The sequence below is a fragment of the Brachyistius frenatus genome, unplaced genomic scaffold (genome assembly GCF_029030835.1).
Source record: "Brachyistius frenatus isolate BFR_SWC_R1_liver_20210118 unplaced genomic scaffold, ASM2903083v1 Contig_123, whole genome shotgun sequence".
Classification (NCBI taxonomy): Eukaryota; Metazoa; Chordata; class Actinopteri; family Embiotocidae; genus Brachyistius; species Brachyistius frenatus.
The window spans coordinates 498,331-518,492 of record NW_027210722.1 but is presented as its reverse complement, the minus strand read 5'-3'; the positions used below and the strand labels follow the sequence as shown (position 1 = coordinate 518,492).

The 20,162-nt window shown below is 42.2% G+C and overlaps 2 protein-coding genes across 5 annotated transcripts in view; both read left to right on the top strand.

Moving 5' to 3' along the window:
- The window catches only part of LOC138629867 (testis-expressed protein 2-like), a 34,794-nt gene extending 28,972 nt beyond the window's left edge, over positions 1-5,822 (top strand). For 3 of the 4 annotated variants that reach the window (XM_069713842.1, XM_069713841.1, XM_069713844.1), the window contains exons 9-13: positions 108-234; positions 1,963-2,076; positions 2,191-2,400; positions 2,836-2,956; positions 3,900-5,822. In XM_069713842.1, the coding sequence (XP_069569943.1) occupies positions 108-234; positions 1,963-2,076; positions 2,191-2,400; positions 2,836-2,956; positions 3,900-4,022 (695 nt within the window). In that variant the 3' untranslated portion in view covers positions 4,023-5,822. The remainder of the gene's footprint in view (positions 1-107; positions 235-1,962; positions 2,077-2,190; positions 2,401-2,835; positions 2,957-3,899) is intronic. The other variant, XM_069713845.1, reaches the window with a different exon arrangement.
- An 829-nt stretch (positions 5,823-6,651) lies between these two features.
- ccdc40 (coiled-coil domain 40 molecular ruler complex subunit) lies at positions 6,652-18,994 on the top strand. The gene is made up of 18 exons (XM_069713860.1): positions 6,652-6,920; positions 7,050-7,104; positions 8,112-8,209; positions 8,524-8,607; positions 8,929-9,148; positions 9,862-10,019; positions 10,114-10,236; positions 10,982-11,103; positions 11,760-12,003; positions 12,119-12,301; positions 13,885-14,130; positions 14,227-14,440; positions 14,661-14,830; positions 14,918-15,009; positions 15,182-15,302; positions 16,865-17,053; positions 17,162-17,320; positions 18,570-18,994. Exons 1-18 carry the CDS (start codon positions 6,813-6,815, stop codon positions 18,840-18,842), a joined length of 2,859 nt encoding a protein of 952 aa, XP_069569961.1. The 5' UTR covers positions 6,652-6,812; the 3' UTR covers positions 18,843-18,994.
- Positions 18,995-20,162: the final 1,168 nt, after the last annotated feature.

The following is a 20,162-nucleotide window of genomic DNA, read 5'->3' as shown; positions in this document are numbered from 1 at the left end:
GGGGTTGCTCTGACTGTTTCTCCTCCGTTTAAAGGACCTTGTGATCTCTCCCTCTTTCTTTCCCCATCTTCTGTAACATCTATAATAATCATCAAGCGTGTCCTCAGGTCTGTGGTTCGACCTGGAGGTCTCCTACAGCGGCTCTTTCCTGATGACCCTGGAAACCAAGATGAACCTCATCCGTCTGGGGAAGGAGGGAGAAGGCCCCCGCGTGGGGGAGTTGGGGAAGGACGGGTGAGAACACTTTTAGAAGAGCCTTGGTTGGATGTGAAGCCAATCCCCCGCCCTCGCCCACCTCTGGTTAATAAAACAGTGCTTGTCTCTGGTGTCTGCCATGTTGCCTGACACCTCCCCTGTTTCACTCAGTGTTCTGTATCTTTTATACCCCCCTCCCCCTATCTCTCTCTCTCTCTCTCCCCCCCCACCACCTCTCTTTTCCCGGCCTTTGCCCCTTTGGATTCTACCTTTTATGCGGCTGTTAATCGGATGTCTTTCTGGTGAGTTCCTGCTTGACTTTCAACAGTGATCTCTACTGTTTTGCTTTCCAGTTCCGATATCTTTAGTTTAAAGGGGTCGTCTCATTCCCTAACACCATCCATTTTCTTCATCTCATTAATTATTAATCTCTCTGCATGTTCGGTGCTTTCATCAGTTTATTTTCATTTCCCTAAAGTCTCAGCAACAAATAAGTGCATAATATGTTCACATGTTTGCATGAATACAGCACAGATACGATGCTGCGGCACTGAAACTAAGTGAACGATCTGTTGTGACTGATACGGAAACGCTGTGTTGAATGTTAAAAAAATACAGAATGTGATGATTCGCAATTAATGTAAACCCATATTTATTTTAAAATAGAACAAATACAACGTGTCAAATGTTGAAACTGAGAAATATTTTTGTTTTATGAAAAATATATGCTTATTTTGAATTTTATAGCAGCAACATGTTTTAAATAAGTTGGGACAGAGGCATTCGTTTTAGAGGTTTAACCTTCATTTGTGGATGCAGCGATGAACTGTGTTGACAGACGATCGTTTTTCAGAAGTGTTCCTGAGCCCATGCAGTGATTTCCACTCCAGAGCTTTGTCTGTTTTTAATGTAGTGCCGCCTGAGGGCCCAGTCAATATTGGTTTTCGGCCTTGTCCCTTGTTTTATACGCAATCATGTTACTGATCTGTTGCCAGGTATCCTAATTAGTTGCCAGATGTTCCACCAAGTGTTGTTTTTTTGGCGTTACACAACTTCTCCAGTCTTTTGTTGACCCTGTCACAACCTTTTTGAAACGAGTTACTGCCATCAAATTTAAATTGAGCTAATGTTTTTCCTTAAAACAATACAAATTTCTCAGTTTTAACATTTGATGTGTTCTCTTTGGTCTATTTTCAATTAAATGAGTCAAACTTCTCGTTCTGTTTTTATTTTCATTTTACAGTGTGTTAATTTGTAAAGGGTTTGAATGAATAAACTGTATTAATTGGTATCAGTGGTACCAAACATGCATTCTGAATTGGTGCACCTTTGAAACAGTGTGTTACAGTATCTACCTCTAGTCAGTGGATTTTTGCCAAACGAGTTTAGATTGAGTTTCACATGAAAATTCCATCTGAAAGGATGAAACTCTGTGAACACCTTCTGATCTACAGATTTTTTTTAATACTAACTCCCATAATTCTTTGTTTCCAGAAGTTTATCATTTGTGCATGTGAGTAGTCTCACTTAATGAGCACAATGAAACGCCATCTGCATGTGTTAGTGCATGCGTACAGTAGGTGTGTGTGTGTGTGTGTGTGTGTGTGTGTGTGTGTGTGTGTGTGTGTGTGTGTGTGTGTGTGTGTGTGTGTGTGTGTGTGTGTGTGTGTGTGTGTGTGTGTGTGTGTGTGTGTGTGAGAGAGAGAGTAAGTAAGTGTGTGCTCATCCTAATACATTTTACATTGGGGTTTTTTCATGCGTTTTCAGATACAGGCCTCGAACGTATTGCCTGGCCGATAGCGATGAAGAGTCGTCGAGCGCCGGTTCATCAGACGAGGAAGATTCCTCAGAGCTGGCGAATGATTCTGCAGGAGCAGAGGGGTGAGAGCTTTTCAAAATGTATAGACTATTTACATATATCGGATACCTGAAAAGGTTTTATTGAAGTTTTGAGTTCGGTTTAAATCCTAATTCTCCTTTTTTGTTTGAATCCAGTTTTGTCGGAGGACATAAAGCGAGCAAGATCATGCGCTTTGTGGACAAGATAACGAAGTCCAAGTACTTCCAGAAGGCCACAGAGACGGAGTTCATCAAAAAGAAGATGGAGGAAGTGTCCAACACACCGCTCCTGCTCACGGTGGAGGTGCAGCAGCTCCAGGGAACGCTGGCCGTCAACATCCCTCCTCCTCCCACCGACAGGATCTGGTACGTAATGTGCTGTTCTCTCTTGCTGCAGTAACGTGAGGAATGCTGTGCAGAGTGAGTGACAAATAATCACATTTCCCCTCTTGCCACTTTACCACAGACAGGAAAACACAGTTGCAAACAAAGCTCTTTAAGATGACCCATGATTAGTTTAATTTCCTCTTTTCTATCAGCAGATACTCGTGTACGAGTCACGTATCTTTATTTCTAAATGATGGCTCTTTCACTACAAACTTACACAGTTAAAAATATCTCAACTCAGCACAAGTAAAAATCTATTCTAATGTGCAACTGTAGCTTTGAAAACAAATAAATGTAGCTTTTAATGTCTTTTTACAGTCCATCGCTGCCCTCTGCTGGTGGTCACTGCACGTGTTCGTTGTGTCAGCTGCTGGCAGTGTGAGTTGTGGTTGAGGGTGTTACTTCCTGTTGCAGGTATGGCTTCAGGACTCCGCCTCACCTGGAGCTGAAGGCCCGACCTAAACTGGGAGAAAGAGAAGTCACTCTGGCTCACGTCACAGACTGGATCGAGAAGAAACTGGAGCAGGAGTTCCAGGTAAACGCTACATTTGGGTCTCTTGTTTCTGTAATTCAGCCCAGCAGAGTTTATTTTTCAGGTGATTGCAAAATAAGTGGAGCTGCAAGTGAACTGCAGAGGCTGCGAGTGGTTTGTTCCCAAATGGATCCTGTAATGGAAATCAACATTGCAATTTTATACCTTTTTGTTTTTACTGTTACTGCACAGTCAGAGTTTACTAAAACCAAAGAAAATTTAGTCCAGTCCTTAAGGGCCACTTTGTTTGTAGCTTATTGAAACAGAATGTAGTTGATAAACTGTAGCGTCGTCTGATGAGAACATAAACTGTATATAAAATGTTCGTAGTTTCCGGGTGTGAATAATGAGGCTGATGCAGAAGTATCTGAAGCTGCAATACCACCAGGTGCCACTAGAGGTTGGCTCCATAAGGCATCCGGCACCATAGACTCCCATTCAACTTCTCTCATTAAATTCTAAGTCAATAAAATGTTTTCCAGGAGTTATCTTGGTGCTTTTAGCTAAAGTCGCTCCTTCTTATTAGTTTTCTGACGGTCCATCTGAAAATAATCCCGTCATTAATTAGAAAATAAACTTCAAAAAGATGTGTTTTTGGGGGCGTGGCCGTTTGATTGACAGGCCTGTAGTGCAGTCAGGTTACAGCTATCGGTGGGCGGGATGTAGTATCGTCAAGTTTCCAATCAAATGGGTCAGATCCAATCAAATGGGTCAGATCCACCCCTCGCTCCTCCCCCAGCTCGTCCAAATGTGGTCACTTCACTGATTCCTTTATTGGCAAACTGCACAAGACGTCCAACATCTTATAGGAAACAGTTTCACACTCACTGTTATGTGCTCACTACTTTTGGTTCATTAAAGACAGGACGTGTTCAAAAATGTGTCAAGAATACCAGAAAGTGACGGACCACTCACCGTCTATCCGTTACTCCTTCTCCTCTTCCAGAAAATCCTTGTGATGCCAAACATGGATGACATATGGCTGACCATCATGCACTCTGCCATGGACCCCCGCACAGCCACCGGACCCTCCGTCGACCCGGAGAGGGACGGCACCAGCCCGCCATGAAGATTGTTTACAGTATTTTCCTAAAAGCTTCTAATAAGCCTCGTAACGGGAGGCGGAGCCAAAGTCGCCAGGTCCGACGCTACTGTAGTACAAACACATTCCCACCTGGAGGCGCTCTCTCTCACTCGCAGTAGAGGAGACAACAGGAACGACGTCGAGTCGACCAAGTAAACACTAAACACAAAGTGCTGCTCCGTCAGGTAGTATTTGTCAGGAAGGGTTTAGACTGAGATGTTGAAGGTGAGCCACTTTAGGCTCCTAACTTGGAGGTGGGTTGAGTTAATAAGCAGGAATATGTTGTTATATATGAGATGGAAGCATTCACCAGAAACCTTACACGCTGCGCATGAAGAGAGTCACATGGGGCGATGCAGCAGGGTGGACTCACCGTGTGACCATATGTTGAAGTTAGAAGCGTTTTATAGCGAATGATTCGCATGTGAAGGAGAGTTTCTGTTGTCGAGCAGGTAAAAAATTTAAAAAAAAAAACAGTACGTTGGGGATACCTGATGTTATTTTTATTCACCATTTAAAAATAATTAAAAAAAAAAAAAAAAAACTTAAAGTGGCTTTACGTCAGCGATTGTTGGATCAGGTGTTAACCAACAGTATTCACCTTGAACACCTCGTTCGATCGTGAAACCCCTCGTTTTTTTGTTTGTTTTTTACGCCACCGATGCCGTTATCCACGTCTGCATGGAAATAAAGCTCAACAGCAAACATGCGTTACGTAGGAAAAGTGTCATTCGCCATATATATCCCTTATTAATGACAAACCCACAACGAGTGCAATGTTAGAAACGCTGCACAGGCTTTATTCTGACCGTGTACTGAGAAGGATTCTCGGCGTACATCTGATGAGGCCTCCAACACGTCTGTTTGAATGTATGTTGTTGTTCTTGTTGTTTTTTTTGCTTCCAGTTGTTATTGAATGAGAGCAGTTTCCACCCGGTCACCTTTGGACTTGGGTGTATGCAAATTATTGCACAAATGCAAGTGAAAGTTTCCTTCTTGTTTTTTTTCCTTTCTTACGACAGATAAACACTATCTCATCTCAGAGAACAGATCTTTCTCGATCACTACGGAGGCCCGGGGGTGGTGTGTTTATCCGCGCATCGCTTCGTACTTTATGGTGTTTAATATGGATGATGACGTCGGGGGTGAAATTTAAAACTCTTGATATGTGACGGCTCTTTAAGAAGACTCTACTCCGCCAATACTGTCTGCAGGAAGGTACGCACTGAATCGGAACGCGTCTGTTGCCAAGAATGTAAAACACACAGTTTCTGAAAACACTTTTACAACCGTGTTTCTGATCTCCAACCAAAGTTCCTTCCGATCAGGCCCGTAGTACCGGATCGCTCCCTCCGCTTCGAGGTACACATCTCGTATTGATAAAAGCATTATGAGGCAATGTGAAAGAAAAGAAAAGAAAAAATTACGACAATACTTGTTGTTTACAGGTGTTCTTGCCTTGTTTTCATCTCTCGCTCTCTCTCTGCATACTTAAAGCACTGTAGCACCGAACGGACCTGTGTTCTGTGTGATCGCCTTTTCCTTTCTGCCACGGTTCCTTTTTTTTTTGGAGAAGTATTTTTGAATGAGTACATGAAGTGTGGTCTGCTTTCAGTTTTTGTCTACTTCTTTTGGTGTAAACTGAGTGACTTTTTTGAGGCTAAATGAAGACTATGATTTGTATCTGTGAATTAATGACTTTATTGACATGTAATTTTAAGGCCAAATTAAGTGATTGTGTATCTGCCTTATTTATAGAGCTAAATAAATCTGTCCGTGACAGCCGCTTTGGGTTTGTGCTTCATTTTGTGTTTTGAATTGCTGATGGAAATCTTCTTTGCCTTGTATTTATTTGCTCAAAGTGAAATGTTATTTTTTAAGGCCTTTTAAAGATAAAAAGTACATTTATTTTAAGTTAAAGTACAGAAGTACTAGCAGTAACATGAAAAGTGTAGTGTTGCATCGGTGTTACGTCACGTATTACCGGATAATATTTCTAATTCTTGTTAGTTTAATCTAACTCATTATAGGATTTTCTGCAAAGTAACTACTACTGCCCTCCAGCTCTGTCTAAAAAGCTTTATTAGGACTTTTACACACTAAATAAATCCAAAACTAATTGGTCCAGCTGACTTGGCAGGAAATAAGATGTGACCAAAGCATTAGGCAATGAGTTAGATATATGTCTCATATCAATAACTACCAGTAATGATTTTTATTATTGACTTAAAGGTCGAAAATAAGCACCTCCAGTCGTATCAACGCACATAAACTTCGACAAGGTCACCTTTATTGACCCTGAGATGATGAGCACTGCGCATGCTCCGCCCAAGGAAGTTTGCTGTTGCCTAGTAACGCCAGTAGGAGAGACGGTGGTAAGTACAACTTAAACGTTGAATTGTGTCAAAATTACGGTATTATTAAGATGTTCCTCAAAAATATGCCGTGTTTCTTTTCATTTATTTTTTTTAACAGTTCAAGATAATGTCCGCTACTGTAACTGTAGAGGTCATGTTTTTTTTTCCCTCAACCTCTCCCTGAGCTCCATTCAACCGTTGTTACCGGGCTAACGTGCTACTAAGCTGGCGAGAGGAGAGCCAGTCGTTAAGTGAAGGTTTCTGTCTTTTGCACCAGCCAGACAAAAACAAAACAAACAAAAAAAAAACATACAACGAGACAAATAGAAGGGCGGCGAGTTTATAAAGTTGTTACGCAAACTCCCGTGTGGAAGTGTGACAATATAACCCAGTTTAACGGCACTTCCTGTCAGGTTCAATGCAGAGATCAGTGGACGAGGAGGGAGGAGACGAAACCTCCAGCCGCGACGGAAGAGACACCAACCCGCAGGAGGACAGCGGAGGAACCGAGCCAGCTGTTCCGGAGGTGTGATAGTCTGAGGGGGGGGGGGTCACTTTGTTCCTCCTTTTATCATTTTGATCCTGGAGACACGTTGGGTGTTTAACGATGTGTAAAACGCACTTGCCTTCGTCTGTTTGTGTCCTCGTCACCCAGCCTCAGCCTGACCTCGGTGTGATGGATGAATACCACCCTGCGTCCACGGATTCGGGTACGTCCTGCAACAGCACAGCGGTGTTCAGTACATCATAATTTATTATCCTCAGGGAAATTAACCTGGGCAAAATGTAACGCAGAAATAAGTGCATATTAAGTAGGTAAAGTGGCTTAATTAGGTCGGTTGGCTGGAATATCCCGGAATTATTAAAAAAAAAAAAAAGTCATCACGGAGTTCAGTTTAAATTTGATCAAACTAATATTTTCCCTGCAGTATTTTTCTATCTTTTATTGAAGTAAAGTTTGTAAAACTACTATGGATGTATTATAAATGCTGGAGAGGGAGCCCTTCCTCACCATGCCAAGAGTAAGAAGCATGCTGCTCTGCTGTAGCCCACTGGAGGAGAAGCTTTAGGATGTTCCCTCATTGCGGTCCATTTTAAGAAGAAATATTTTTGATCTGGAAAAAAAAAAAGAAGTTTGGTCCTGAAAACCTGTGAACTAATAAATAAAGCTCACAAACTGCTGGGAGTGAAATCACGTGACTGGATTTAGTCTGATCAGCACAAAGGAGACTGTTTTACTTCATTGGAGGTCATTCACATCACATTTTTATGATTGAAAGTGAGAGAATTTAACATTTGACTTGGAGTGTGTGTTGTTATATGGAGGAGAAAAAAAAACATACTGATGTTGAAGACATTCAGAGAGACAAGAAATACTTCTCAATCAATCAATCAAATACTATTAACTGTCCAAATTCACCACGGAACCTACCAATACATTTTACAGTTAATACATTGATGGACAACAACATTAAAATATGAATGTTGGTGAAATGTTAATACAACATGCAGTAGTAGCATAGAAATGCATGGAGAACAAAGAGAAAGCATTACTGAGTTTTATTAGAAATGAAAAGTTTTAAGATCATTTTAAAAGTCAAGAGACTCTGAGTCCATATCTGCAGGTTCCCCTTCACGCGGCAGTTTTCACATTTGTTTATATCTTACTTTGTATCCCTGGAGCCCTTGATACCTCATCTTTTAAATCTGACTACAGTGGAGGACGCGGAGGACATGGAGGACCAGGAGGATCAGGGCCCGCTGCCGGCCGACCAGGAGGACGAGGAGGAGTTCATTTTTCTGGATCCTGAACATGTCTGTAGCTTCTCCTTCAATAATACCTTCAATATATTCATCATAGGCACTCAGTACTTTGTTCCATGCATAGATTTGGTCTCACTGGTCTTCAAACAGGTCAAATTTTTTTTTAAAGTTTATCAACGTTTTCATCTGTGTGTTTAGTATCAGAAACATCAGTAGCACTGAAACATTAAGCTTGTGCAAAAGCCCTCCGAAAAATGATGTTTATTCAGATGAATGTGCTCCCACTCGCAGACATTTGTTTTACAGTGAGTTTATCATCTTCACACCACGTATCTTGAACTCTCCTCTCCTCTCGTTGATGGCAGCCGCTGGTCCAAAGACAACAAGCTGCTCTGAGTAAACAGCTGAGCAGGCAGCTGGAGAGGATCAACCAGGAGCTGAAGGAAAAGGTCGGCTAAGTCTCTCTCAATAACAAAACATATTTTTCTTCCCTTCTTTTTTTTTTTTTTTACATTTTAGCTCAAAGACACACACAGGAAACATGTGCTGATATATGTCCACTAGATGGTGCTGTTGACCTGTTTTGGATTGAATCTGGACTTCTTTTTTATTTTTTTATTTTAACCTTTTATCTTAAATCTAGTAAATACATTTTAATACCGCGCATGGAATGATGAAACACACGAGCGAAACCAGAGTCAAACAAAGCGTGTCTGACAGAATGACGGACTCCGTGCTTTGTTCCCTGACGTCTCTCCTGCTGCCCTCAGCTGGCCACAGAGAAGGCTGAGTCCAAACTCGATCAGGAAATCGGTGTGGAGATGTTCAGGGTTCAGGAGCAGCTGGCCAGGCTGCAGAACCAGCTGGACGACCGTCATCAGACCAAGGGCCAGGCCGAGGCCGAGCATCGGCAGGCTCAGGACCAGCTGGAGATGACCAAGAGCCGCCACTCCAGTACGAACAGCCAGGACAACGAGGCCAAGGTCAAAGGTGAGACTCACCATGTGTCTGGCCTGATCCAGGATTATATTTCAGTAAAAACTGTGTTTCTCCTTAACTATAATTAACAGATGTATTACATGATGGTTTTCATGGCTGACTAGAAAGAAATATGTGAAAAATATGGGTCAGAAAAGTAAAAATAATCATATTTAGAATTAGATTTAGAGTTTATTAATCCCACAGTGGGGAAATTTAGTTGTCACAGCAGCATAGAAACACAAAAAGCTGCAGACAATAAGAAAAAAAATATTTTCAAATATTCCGAAAGTTACAGTAAATTTTCGACCAAGTTTGGAGTTGAATTGTTTTTTTACTTTAAAGTTTCGATCCTCTAAAAAGCCACGGCTGCATATATTCACCGCTTCTGCTGAAGTAATGTGGATTGAAACACATGTCAGTGCGTCGTAGTTTAAATTGATCTGAACTGTAATGTACAGTAAAACACAATAACGTTGAATCACATCTTAGATTAAATGGAATCACATTAAGATTTTAGGTTTAAAGGTTTATGAAAAAAATTCAGTTGTTAAAACTAAATTCAAAACTGGTTTAAACTCCTTGTTACTGCTCAGTGGGCTTTTTTATTTAAAGTCGTTCGGTCCATTATGTATTCAGTACAATACCGCAGCAGCATCGGTTCATTTTTAAACGACATATTTGGTGCGTTGCGTTCATTCTGCAACTCTCATATCTTCTCTTAGTGTCTAAGCTGCAGGCGGAGTTGGACGGTCTGATGCTGCACCTCATCTTCACTCAGGGAGTCAGTGAAGATCTGAGATCTCAAGTCAAAACCTTGAACAATACCAGAAGCAAAGCGGGAGCCGAGAAGACTCAGGCAGAGGAGCAGAAACTGAAGCAGGTGGAGACGGACACGTTAAAAAAAACAAAAAAAACATCCCATGATCATCACAGTCGATTACTGTTATTGATCACGTGTACTCTGACGTCCTCAGGATTTGTACGTGCAGCGTCTGATGGAGGAAGTGGACCGGCTGACGCAGCAGGTGGAGATGTACGACGCCCAGACCAGCGCTCAAACGGAGGAGACGCAGACCGCCAGAGAGGCTCTCTCTGAGGTACCGGTCGTACGACATCGAGACGAAGTGTCTTCAATCAGTAAACAGTTACTTTAAATCAGTGCAACGATTAATACCACAAACATTTGTTATTAATTGACAGGAATTTGTAAAGATCGAAGCGGCGGTTATATATGTATTGGCCACTTGGGGGCACCAGTGGTCGTCGTAAAGAAAATAAAGTTGCTATGGCTAACGTGTTAGCAGTAGAGTTTTATTTCTGGCCGCATGATAAATGTGTCCAAAACTCACCGCACCTTTTAGCTCTGCTTTTAGCTTCATAAATATCTGACTACTTTTAATCCTTCACTTTTTCACTAGCTCGTCACTCGTTTTGCTGTTTGATGACAAAAAATTTTTTCTCAACAAATATAAAAAAGAAAATAGAAACCAAAAAATGTCTATTGTTAATGTAATAGTAGTTATTTAGTGTACCTTTAATACTTCAGAAAGTGAATTTATCACTTTTTCATCCAGTAACTAATTGAAGATTGGTCTAAAAACGGACATTAAAGCATCCGTGATTTTATGACGGTATTTGTTTGATTTGATTTAACGGACCCCAACCAGCCTCGGCCTCTTTTAAACCAGAAACATGTCGTTGTCCTCATTCATTGAGTCTTTTCAGAACTGATGAACCAATTAGAAGCGTTCATGTCCGTTCTCCTGCCGAACAAACTAATGACAGTTGAAGTATTTGAACGCGAGTCTCGTCTCCTGTCCGTTCTCCTGTTTCTTCGTGCAGGCTGAGATGGAGATGGAGTCGATGCTGGTGGTGCGTAAGCAGCTGCTGCAGCAGTGGAACAGCAGCCTGACGGGGATGAGGAGACGGGACGAGGCCTTCGGCGCCATGCAGGAGGCCATACGGTGAGGAGGAGCAATGTGTTCGATGCGTTCCTGATGTTCACGTTGTCACGTGACGTTGCTGCTGCAGACGTGGTTTACAAACGGCATCTTTGGGATGATGTTCAAAGGTTGTTCGGTTCGCGCCTTTTTTTTCCAGGCCGGAAGTATAAATGGAACGAAGTACATTAGAATCAGGATGATGGATTGCGATTGTTGTGTCAACTTCTTTTAACATTTAATGCAGATTTGTGTCAAAATCTATTGAAAAATGTCTAAAATATGTCTAAAACCCAATGCAGTATTTTGAGCACATGCAATATTGTTAATCAATTGAGATTTTAATAGAAATGAACACATATCTCAATGGAAAGCATTCATTCATTCATCCTTTCATTCATTCACTTACTCATTTATTCATCCTTTCATTCATTCATTCACTCACTCATTCATCCTTTCATTCATTCATTCATTCTCTCATTTATTCATTCACTTACTCATTTATTCATCCTTTCATTCATTCACTCACTCATTCATCCTTTCTTTCATTTATTCATCCATTCATTCATTCACTCACTCACTCATTTATTCATCCTTTCTTTCTTTCTTTCTTTCTTTTAATTATTCATTCATTCTTTCATTCACTCATTCATCCATTCTTTCTCTCCCGTGTCCCTCAGTGACGTGGAGCACCACGGGATCCTCCTGTACAGAGAGATTGCGGGCTGCAGGAAGTCCACCACCGCAGAGCAGGAGCTCAACGAGACTCTGACCCTGCAGCTGAACTGCTCTCAGGGCAACGGCGTCACCTTAAGGAAGCTGATAAGTCAGAAGCAGGCCCAGCAGGAGGCTCTGCAGAACCACTACAGCACCTGCCTCCGAACCCTGCGAGAGACCGAGCGCACCATCGCCTCGCTCACAAAGGTAGGACAGAGGACGAGGACGTCTGTCCGTCCGCAGAGTCGTCCCGTCACGGCGTCTGCTTCCCGTCCTCTGGATCTCCGCTCCACTCACTTGTTCTTCTTTCTTTCACTTCCAGGAGAGCAGTTCACACCAGGCCAACATCAACGCTCAGTGGAGGGACCTGGAGAAGAGGAGTGCTGCACGTCTGGAGCTGGAGAACGAGATCATGACCTACATCCAGCAGAAACTCAACCACAACAAGGCCGCCAAGTACTCCCAGCAGCTCACCGGAAAGATAACCAATCTGAAGAACGAGAAGGTAACGGTGGAAAAGGCTCTGAGAACGTTCGGGAAAGTGTAGCCGGATTATCGTTCGACATCCGTCTCCGCAGAGACCTTCATACACGCTTAACAAAATCCTGTAGTTGTCATTATTTCCATATTATTTAATGTATACAGAACGCAGCAGTGACTCTCGGCTGGTTTTGCGTCAGGACCTTTTTTTTCCCTTCGTCATTTTAAGACATTTAAATGTTTTTCACAGAAACATGGTGCAGTAACACACAATGCTCCTCATGCACTGTAAAAAAAAAAACATGAAATACACAAAACAAAGTGCAGCAAAAGTGAAATTAGGTCAAAAAACCCAATGAAATAAAAATGGAGACTTAAATTAAAGGCGTATAAAAAGTTTAAATTGATGATGTTCATGTCTCTCGAATATGATATGAAAAGACAAATTTATTTTCAATTAAATAAAAAGTCAGACTTATCTCATCCTGAATTTGTTAACCCATCCTCGAACGAGGGATAACTACCGATCTGAAGATGTAAGCTTAACTGTTGTGACAACACGCTAGGCGGGTCACGAAAAATGGTTGTCCTTCAAAATAAAAGTTTCAGTTCTTTCATTTCGTTCCCTCAACCCTTATTTTTTAGTTTTTATGTACACATCCATTCAAACTTTCCCCCAACAGCTGAGAAGCACTGATACACACTATTTTCACACCTTCGGTTTTCTACTTGGTCTGTTTAAGTTGAATGGATCTCCGCTAATTTACTACTCCTGAATTTGAGTATTCTTGAATAAATTTGGGGAACTCACAAGACACAAAAAAAAAGGCAAACTTTTTAAATCAAAGCAGCAGCGGGTGACTTTTACTTAAAAAAATAGATGCACAGCTCAAAATTAAGACACAACACTATTTGGACACCCAATAGTGGCTTCACTAAAGATCTCATTAATAATGTTTTAGCAGTTTTGTTTGTCACTTTTTAGCTTCATAACATCTGGAAGAAGGATCGACCAGTTTCTGTCACAGCTGTAGGGAAAGTTTCCTCATTGTTTCTGTAACCACATGTGGCGTTCATCACATGACGATCAGAACTTATCCATATTGGGGATGTTCATGCTTTCTCATGTAATAAATGGATTCATTTAGCGTATAGAACATATTTATTTACGGCCTTTTATGGATTTAATACCTTTTATTGTACCTGTATTTTATAGAAAAAAAACAACAACGTATAAATCTCGTGGAGGATTGCTGATAAAACACTTTTTGGAGCCACCGTACGTTTCCCATAATGCAACTCGGTAGCGTGTTTTCATCAGACCGGCCCGCTCCTTTAATTACTCAAACATCAGTTATTTTGTTTTTAAACTGTGGCTGGTTTTTATGCATACGGTGCTCCTTTAATGCACCACTATGAAACACACTATCAAAGGCAGAAGAAATTGAACAACCTGAAAGTAAAAAAAAAAAAAGAAAAAAGGTGCATGTGTTGAAGTTAGAACAATTACAAAAACACAACAGTAACACAAACAGCAGATGGACAATATGCTAAGGGTAAAAAAAGTGTCATTGTTTCAGTTGCCCTCGGTCTCTTCCCTTCCTTCAGAAGTGCCAGCTGCAGCAGCAGGAGAACATGGTGCTGACCGTCAGTCTGGAGTGTCAGCAGGTCAGCCAGCAGGTGGACAGTTTGTCCCTCACCCAGGAGGCCCTCGACGAGGAGATCGCCCACTACAACAAGCTGCTGACTTTCAACCAGAACAATATCTCCTCATTCGCCACGCTCATGGAGCAGAAGCAGATAATCATCACCAACTACTGCGACAAGATCGGCCAGATCATGTCCAAGACTGGGGTGAGACGTCACGGAGATCGAGGCGCTACGGGTACTTTCCACGTCGGATGTAAAGATTACAGGCTGACTTTTTGTGTTTTCGTTGTTTTCTCCCAGCAAGAGGAACTGGGTCCTCTGCAGATGAAGACCCAGGCGCTCGCGGCTCAGACGGAGGACCTGGCGGCGGACATCAGGAGCGACCGGCAGCTGTGGATGAGACGGCAGGGGACGCTGATGGGACTCACACAGGACACCGAGGCCAACAGCAAGGACACGCTCAAACTGCAGATGGAATTCACCGCATTGCAGCAGAGGAAAATACGCTTCGAGAGTACGCAACGCGCGCGCGCGCGCACACACACACACACACACACACACACACACACACACACACACACACACACACACACACACACACACAGAGATCACCAAGAAAATTTAACTATTTGTGAAGTTTTAAACATCAGAGTCTAATAAAAAACAAAAAAAAACATTTTTTTTTTATCACCATATACTACCCGCTCTGACTCCAACTCCTCCTTCTCCGATAGGTCAGATTGAGTTGGAGCACCGAGAGGGGGCGGAGCTGGAGAGGAGCCTGAAGGTGCTGAGGAGAGACCTGGTGAAGCTCGACACGCTGCTGAGCAAGAACGGACAGCTGAAGGAGGCGATGGAGGAGGAGAACGCCATGACGGAGACCGACTTCATCCACAGGCTGAAGGCACGACCGACGCCTCCGATTCATCTCCGTTTTTTTAATACAGGTTTTATAGGAAATCATTTTTAAAGATTAAAATAATGTGTCCAGGAGGCGGAGCGGGAGTCCATCGAGATGCAGATGAGACACGAGAAGACGCAGGAGGAGAAGGAGAGGCTCCTCAACAGTCTGGTGGAGGCAGAGTCAGTCACATCTTCACTGATTAATTTTTTTATATCGCCGTGTTAATCAACTTCAAAATGATATTCTCTGATGAGATATCCCCAAAAAATATACAATGGTGTATTCTAAATAGTCATATGTATTTTCCTCCATGTGTCCTATGTTGTTGTTGTTGTTGTTGTTGACCTGCAGGCGTCAGATCATGCTGTGGGAGAAGAAGACGCAGCTGCTCAAAGAGACGAGGGCGGTTGTGGACTCTGAGGCGGCACACGGAGACATCCAGGCGATGAAGACGGAAATCCACCGTATGGAGGTGAACACGCTGAACACTGTGGGATCGAATGGGGAGACAACAAACAGTAAACGCAGAGTCGTCGTCCCGCTGTTTACTTTTCATTGTACATACAGGTGCTCTATGAGGGTTGTACAAACTCTCGGGACTGGGACATTTAATAATCTGAGAGGTATACAACCGTCAGAACTGTGTCAACAATGAAGGAACTATTTATTACTAAAAACACAATGCACTTCTTTTTTTTTTTTTTTAGCATCTGCGCTGTAGAGAAATTATATTTCGAAGTACAATAGATCCTGATGTTACAGCATCAGTGAAAAAAGCTGGATCTCTTCATTGTATACGAGGGGTTCTCAACCTCCTGTTTTTAGACTCAAGATCAGACATTTAGATGTCGTCACCTCTTTTATTTCCCCTTCCTTCTTTCTAAAAAATATATATCAAGCATGGTCAGACTGTACGTTTTTTATCCTGTTTGTCTTTTCTAAATAGTTTTCATCAGAAGCGGAAACATGGCACACACATATCAGGTAGCTGATCGATCCACTCGGATACTGACGATGAAAAATAAACTGCAGGAAGAAAGAAGCATTGTGAAGTTCAATCCCCAGCTTGATATGATGTAATGTTTGAGGAATGTTTTCATCAGGACGGGTTTCTGTTTTTCCGAAAATTTGAGTATCGTTCTCTAGAAAAAAATGCATCATAAAAACATTTAAAGAATGTTTCCTCAAAACATTGGTGTAGTGTTTTTAAAGCACGTTATCCTGCTCCAGCCAGGTTGAGTGTGTGTGTGTGTGTGTGTGTGTGTGTGTGTGTGTGTGTGTGTGTGTGTGTGTGTGTGTGTGTGTGTGTGTGTGTGTGTGTGTGTGTGTGTGTGTGTGTGTGTTGAGTATCAGTTTGTTATTGTTCAAAAGAAGCTGACTCAGCTGGTTTGGGTGGAGCTCAGCTCTGTGAATAAATGTTGCTCAACATCAGTAAAAAGTTTGGAGACCCCCTGTCCTGCTCTAAAATAAGAAAATCATGGGACCTGCGACTGAAAATATTTTAATAATCAGGAAATGATGTTCTGACAATGTGACGGAAAACATTTTAAGAATGTAAGACAAAATATTTTTTGTGAACTTTCTCCTCCTTTTAAGAAGAACTTTCTGGGAGCAAACAAAATCCTCCCACTGAGTACGTTCCTAAAACATTTCAGAATATTTTTAGAACAAAAGAATTGGGGCCGTGATGTCACTGCTGCAAAAAAATATATCCTAGAAAGTTATTATTATTCCCCTTTTTATGGGAATCAGATGTCGTCATTGCAGCCTTGATTGGGAACCTTTGATCTGTACTACACATCTAAAAAAAATTATGTAAAGCACAGCGAGCATAAATGGATTACTGGGTCTAATATATAATTTATATAATATATAAACATAAGTAAGCATTTTGTTGGCTTTAATTCACAGTTTGTATATCTGCATTCATGTTTCACTGTGTGTGTGTGTGTGTGTGTGTGTGTGTGTGTGTGTGTGTGTGTGTGTGTGTGTGTGTGTGTGTGTGTGTGTGTGTGTGTGTGTGTGTGTGTTCAGGTGCGTCTGAACCAGCTGATGAAGCAGCAGGAGCGTCTGCTGAGGGAGAGCGAAGCGACGGTGTCGAGGAGGGAGACCATCGTCCTGCGGCGGGACGCCATCACCCACAGTTCGCACAAACAGAGCACGCAGGGCGAGCTGAGCCGCGTCACGCGCAGCCGCCAGCGCATAGTCCAGGAGACGCACAAGGTCGGTGAGACGGCCGCGGCCTTTCGCCGTGACCTTCGCGTGAGGTCGTACCCTTTCGGCAGGTTTTTGTACAATAACGTGTGCGTGTGTGTGTGCGTGTGTGCGCAGCGCGCGGCGGAGTGCGAGTTGCAGGTCGAGGAGCTCCAGCGGAACCGGGCGAGTCTGAGCGACAGACTCGGGCAGCAGAAGCAGCAGCTGATCGACCTGTGCAGCACCGACTGCATCCTGGAGTCGGAGTCGGCGCACCTGCGGGACACCAAGGACGCGGTGAGGAGGACACGCGGGGGAATCTGATCTAACATGCGGCGCTTGAACCACACTGGTCCATACTCACTCTTTAACTGACGTGATATTCAATAGAACACATCCTGTTCCTTCTTCAAGTAATGATATAGGAACGGCATGCGTCGACGAAGTCTCTACTGATTTGGTTTTGATTTATGTTGCACAAATTTAAAAACACAGAATTTTACAAGATGAAGAAAATAAATGACTAAATCTGTGCAGTGCAGGGAGAGGCTAAAAAACAACAACCAGAGGGCCTATTTGGCGCCTAAATAAAATGTTAGAAGTTTACGGTTATAGAAAACACAAAGTTTACATGCAGTAATAAATAATAGAAACAAAAGAAACAACAACAAAATGTGTATGACGACAACGGCGGAAACAATAATGTCAACATAAAAGCAGCAAGATATGAGTATCATGATGATTGAGAGTGTGTGTGCGCATGTTGCCGTTACAAAACAGCAGTTCAATGTTTTTTAAGCACCTTTTAAAGCATTTTATAGAAGAACAGCTTTTTGTCAGATGAGAAAAGCCATCCCATAATTTGGTGCCCTTATGTCATATCGAGATACTTGAGAATTTGAGAAATTTAGGAGGATGAAGATCTAAAAAAATTGATGGGCAGCGTAAGAATGAACCTGTGAATTTACTTTGAAGTAAGTCTTGAACTGTTCAGGAATATTTCCCTCTTTTAACTGTATCTTATAAACATAAACACATATTTTAAAACGTCTGGATATCATGAATAGTAAGGATGTGGAGTTTCTGAAATAGAGGGAGAGATGAACTGTGTGAATCTCAACAAACTGTTTCAGGAGGATCAAGATTTTATTGAGAATAGTAGGACACTATTTTACGACATGAAAGATAAATTAGACGAGAATATAGAGGGAGGAGACCGTGTGTGGTGACTAACCTTCCTTATCATACCAATAGATTTATTTGTATTTATCCAACTCAAACTCTCATCACCAAGAACTCCCAGAAATCTCGTAAGAGGCATTCCTCATTGTATTCATATCCTGAAGTGTTGATCGGCTCCTGTGAGGGTTTGGGTGAGACTCTTCTTTGGAGCATCACAGCCTGGTTCTCGTGGAAACCTCCCACTGACCAACGATACCGGACGGAACTGCTAATTGTGCCGTGATCATTGCTGCAGCAGGTACAACTTCCTGTATTCCTGTCTCTCTTTCCCCCCCCCCCCCCCCCCCCCACGCCCCTCCTGCAGAACCTGGCCCGCCTGGTGGCTCTGCAGAGTCGCACCAAGAAGCTGCGGTCGGTGTGTGACGGCAGCTACCGGGCCTCGTCCACCGGCGAGTCGGTGGGCCCCGCGCTGCAGGTCCAGACGGAGCGCATCCACGCCACCAGAGCCATCCTGCACCGCCTGTGCGAGGAGTTCCCCGAGCAGCAGGGGGCGCTGCGCAGGCTGTCGCTGACTCTGGCGGCTGGGCAGCAGAACCTGGAGCAGAAGACGAAGGAAGTGCAAGAAGAAGAGACGTGAAGATCAGAGAGGCGATTAACTAAGTGGAACAGGAGGTCATTTATCTTCGTGTTTCGTCATCTCTTTAATGTTTTGGAAGCAAATTCTGATTAGTGTGTTAAAAATACAATAAAGACCAATGAAACGATAACACAAATTCTCATTTCAGTCGGGTCGCGGTCTGTTGGAAGTGTTGTTCAGTGTTTGAGGTTGTTGAAGACGTTCCGCCTCGGAAGTGAAGAACACGTGACACACGCACTCCTTCAAAGAACTTCTTTTTTTTTTTTTTTTTATGTTTTATGTCAATGTTCCTCAGAAATACAACATTTGCACATAAATGGTGGGTACTGATTCGGCATGGGACATGAATTTTCAAATAGTCGTTATAATATATTTTTTTTTAAATCGATTCGTAAATAATTGTCGGTTAAAGATTGAATAGGTCACTTTAAACAAGTTTTTTTTTAGAAATTCAGTTATCCAGTAGCTCACATATGAAGCAAAGGTTAAAGACAGGACAATAAAACTCAATAACCAGTAACAGCAAGTGGTGATAAACAGAAGAGGAAAAAGTGAGTTTTGTTCTTGCACAAAGTAAACAGAGTCCCAACAGAGCGTGGAAAGAGAGAGAGAGAGAGAGAGAGAGAGAGAAAGCGCACGGACAGGTTTTTTCATGTTGGTTTTTTTATTATGTGACAAAGTCCTTTTTTTGTTTAATTCAAATGAATACTCCCACTGAAAGGACAGTTGCATCATTCATCTCATGTAAACTAGTTTCTGTTGACGTAAAGGGAGCAGAAAATATATTTATAGCCTTCTCCCAGGTTAACGGCACCCTAAGAACATTAAACCTTTAAAATAGTTTTTATTAAATGGCATCTATTATAGATAGCAGGCACTTTCTTCATGCTAATTAAAAAAAAAAATTAAAGTACATTTTATGAATTCAAATGTTGTTTTTGGTTGTTTTGAAGTGCAAGATGATCTTTAAACTTCTCTGTCGTCTTTTCAGAGTCTTTCCCTTCGGGTCTGGTCAGACAGCAGGGTTCAGGTTTGTGAGAAGGGATTATTACCATCATAATATGTACAAACTTCGACATACAGAAACATACAGTACCTTTCTTTCCCTACAAATTCAAAGCTGAGTTTAAAAGCAATTCAAAAAACACACTTTCTCAGTTAAGTACCATTTAGTTTCCTTCTGCAGTTTGTTTTGGTTTGACTTGTAGTTCATGGCCTGAACTTGTCACACGTTCCCTGCATGTGAAACATGCGGCTGCCGTTCTGTAAAAAGTTGCAAGAAAACCTTTTTTTTACAGTAACAAACTGCAGTTGTCATTA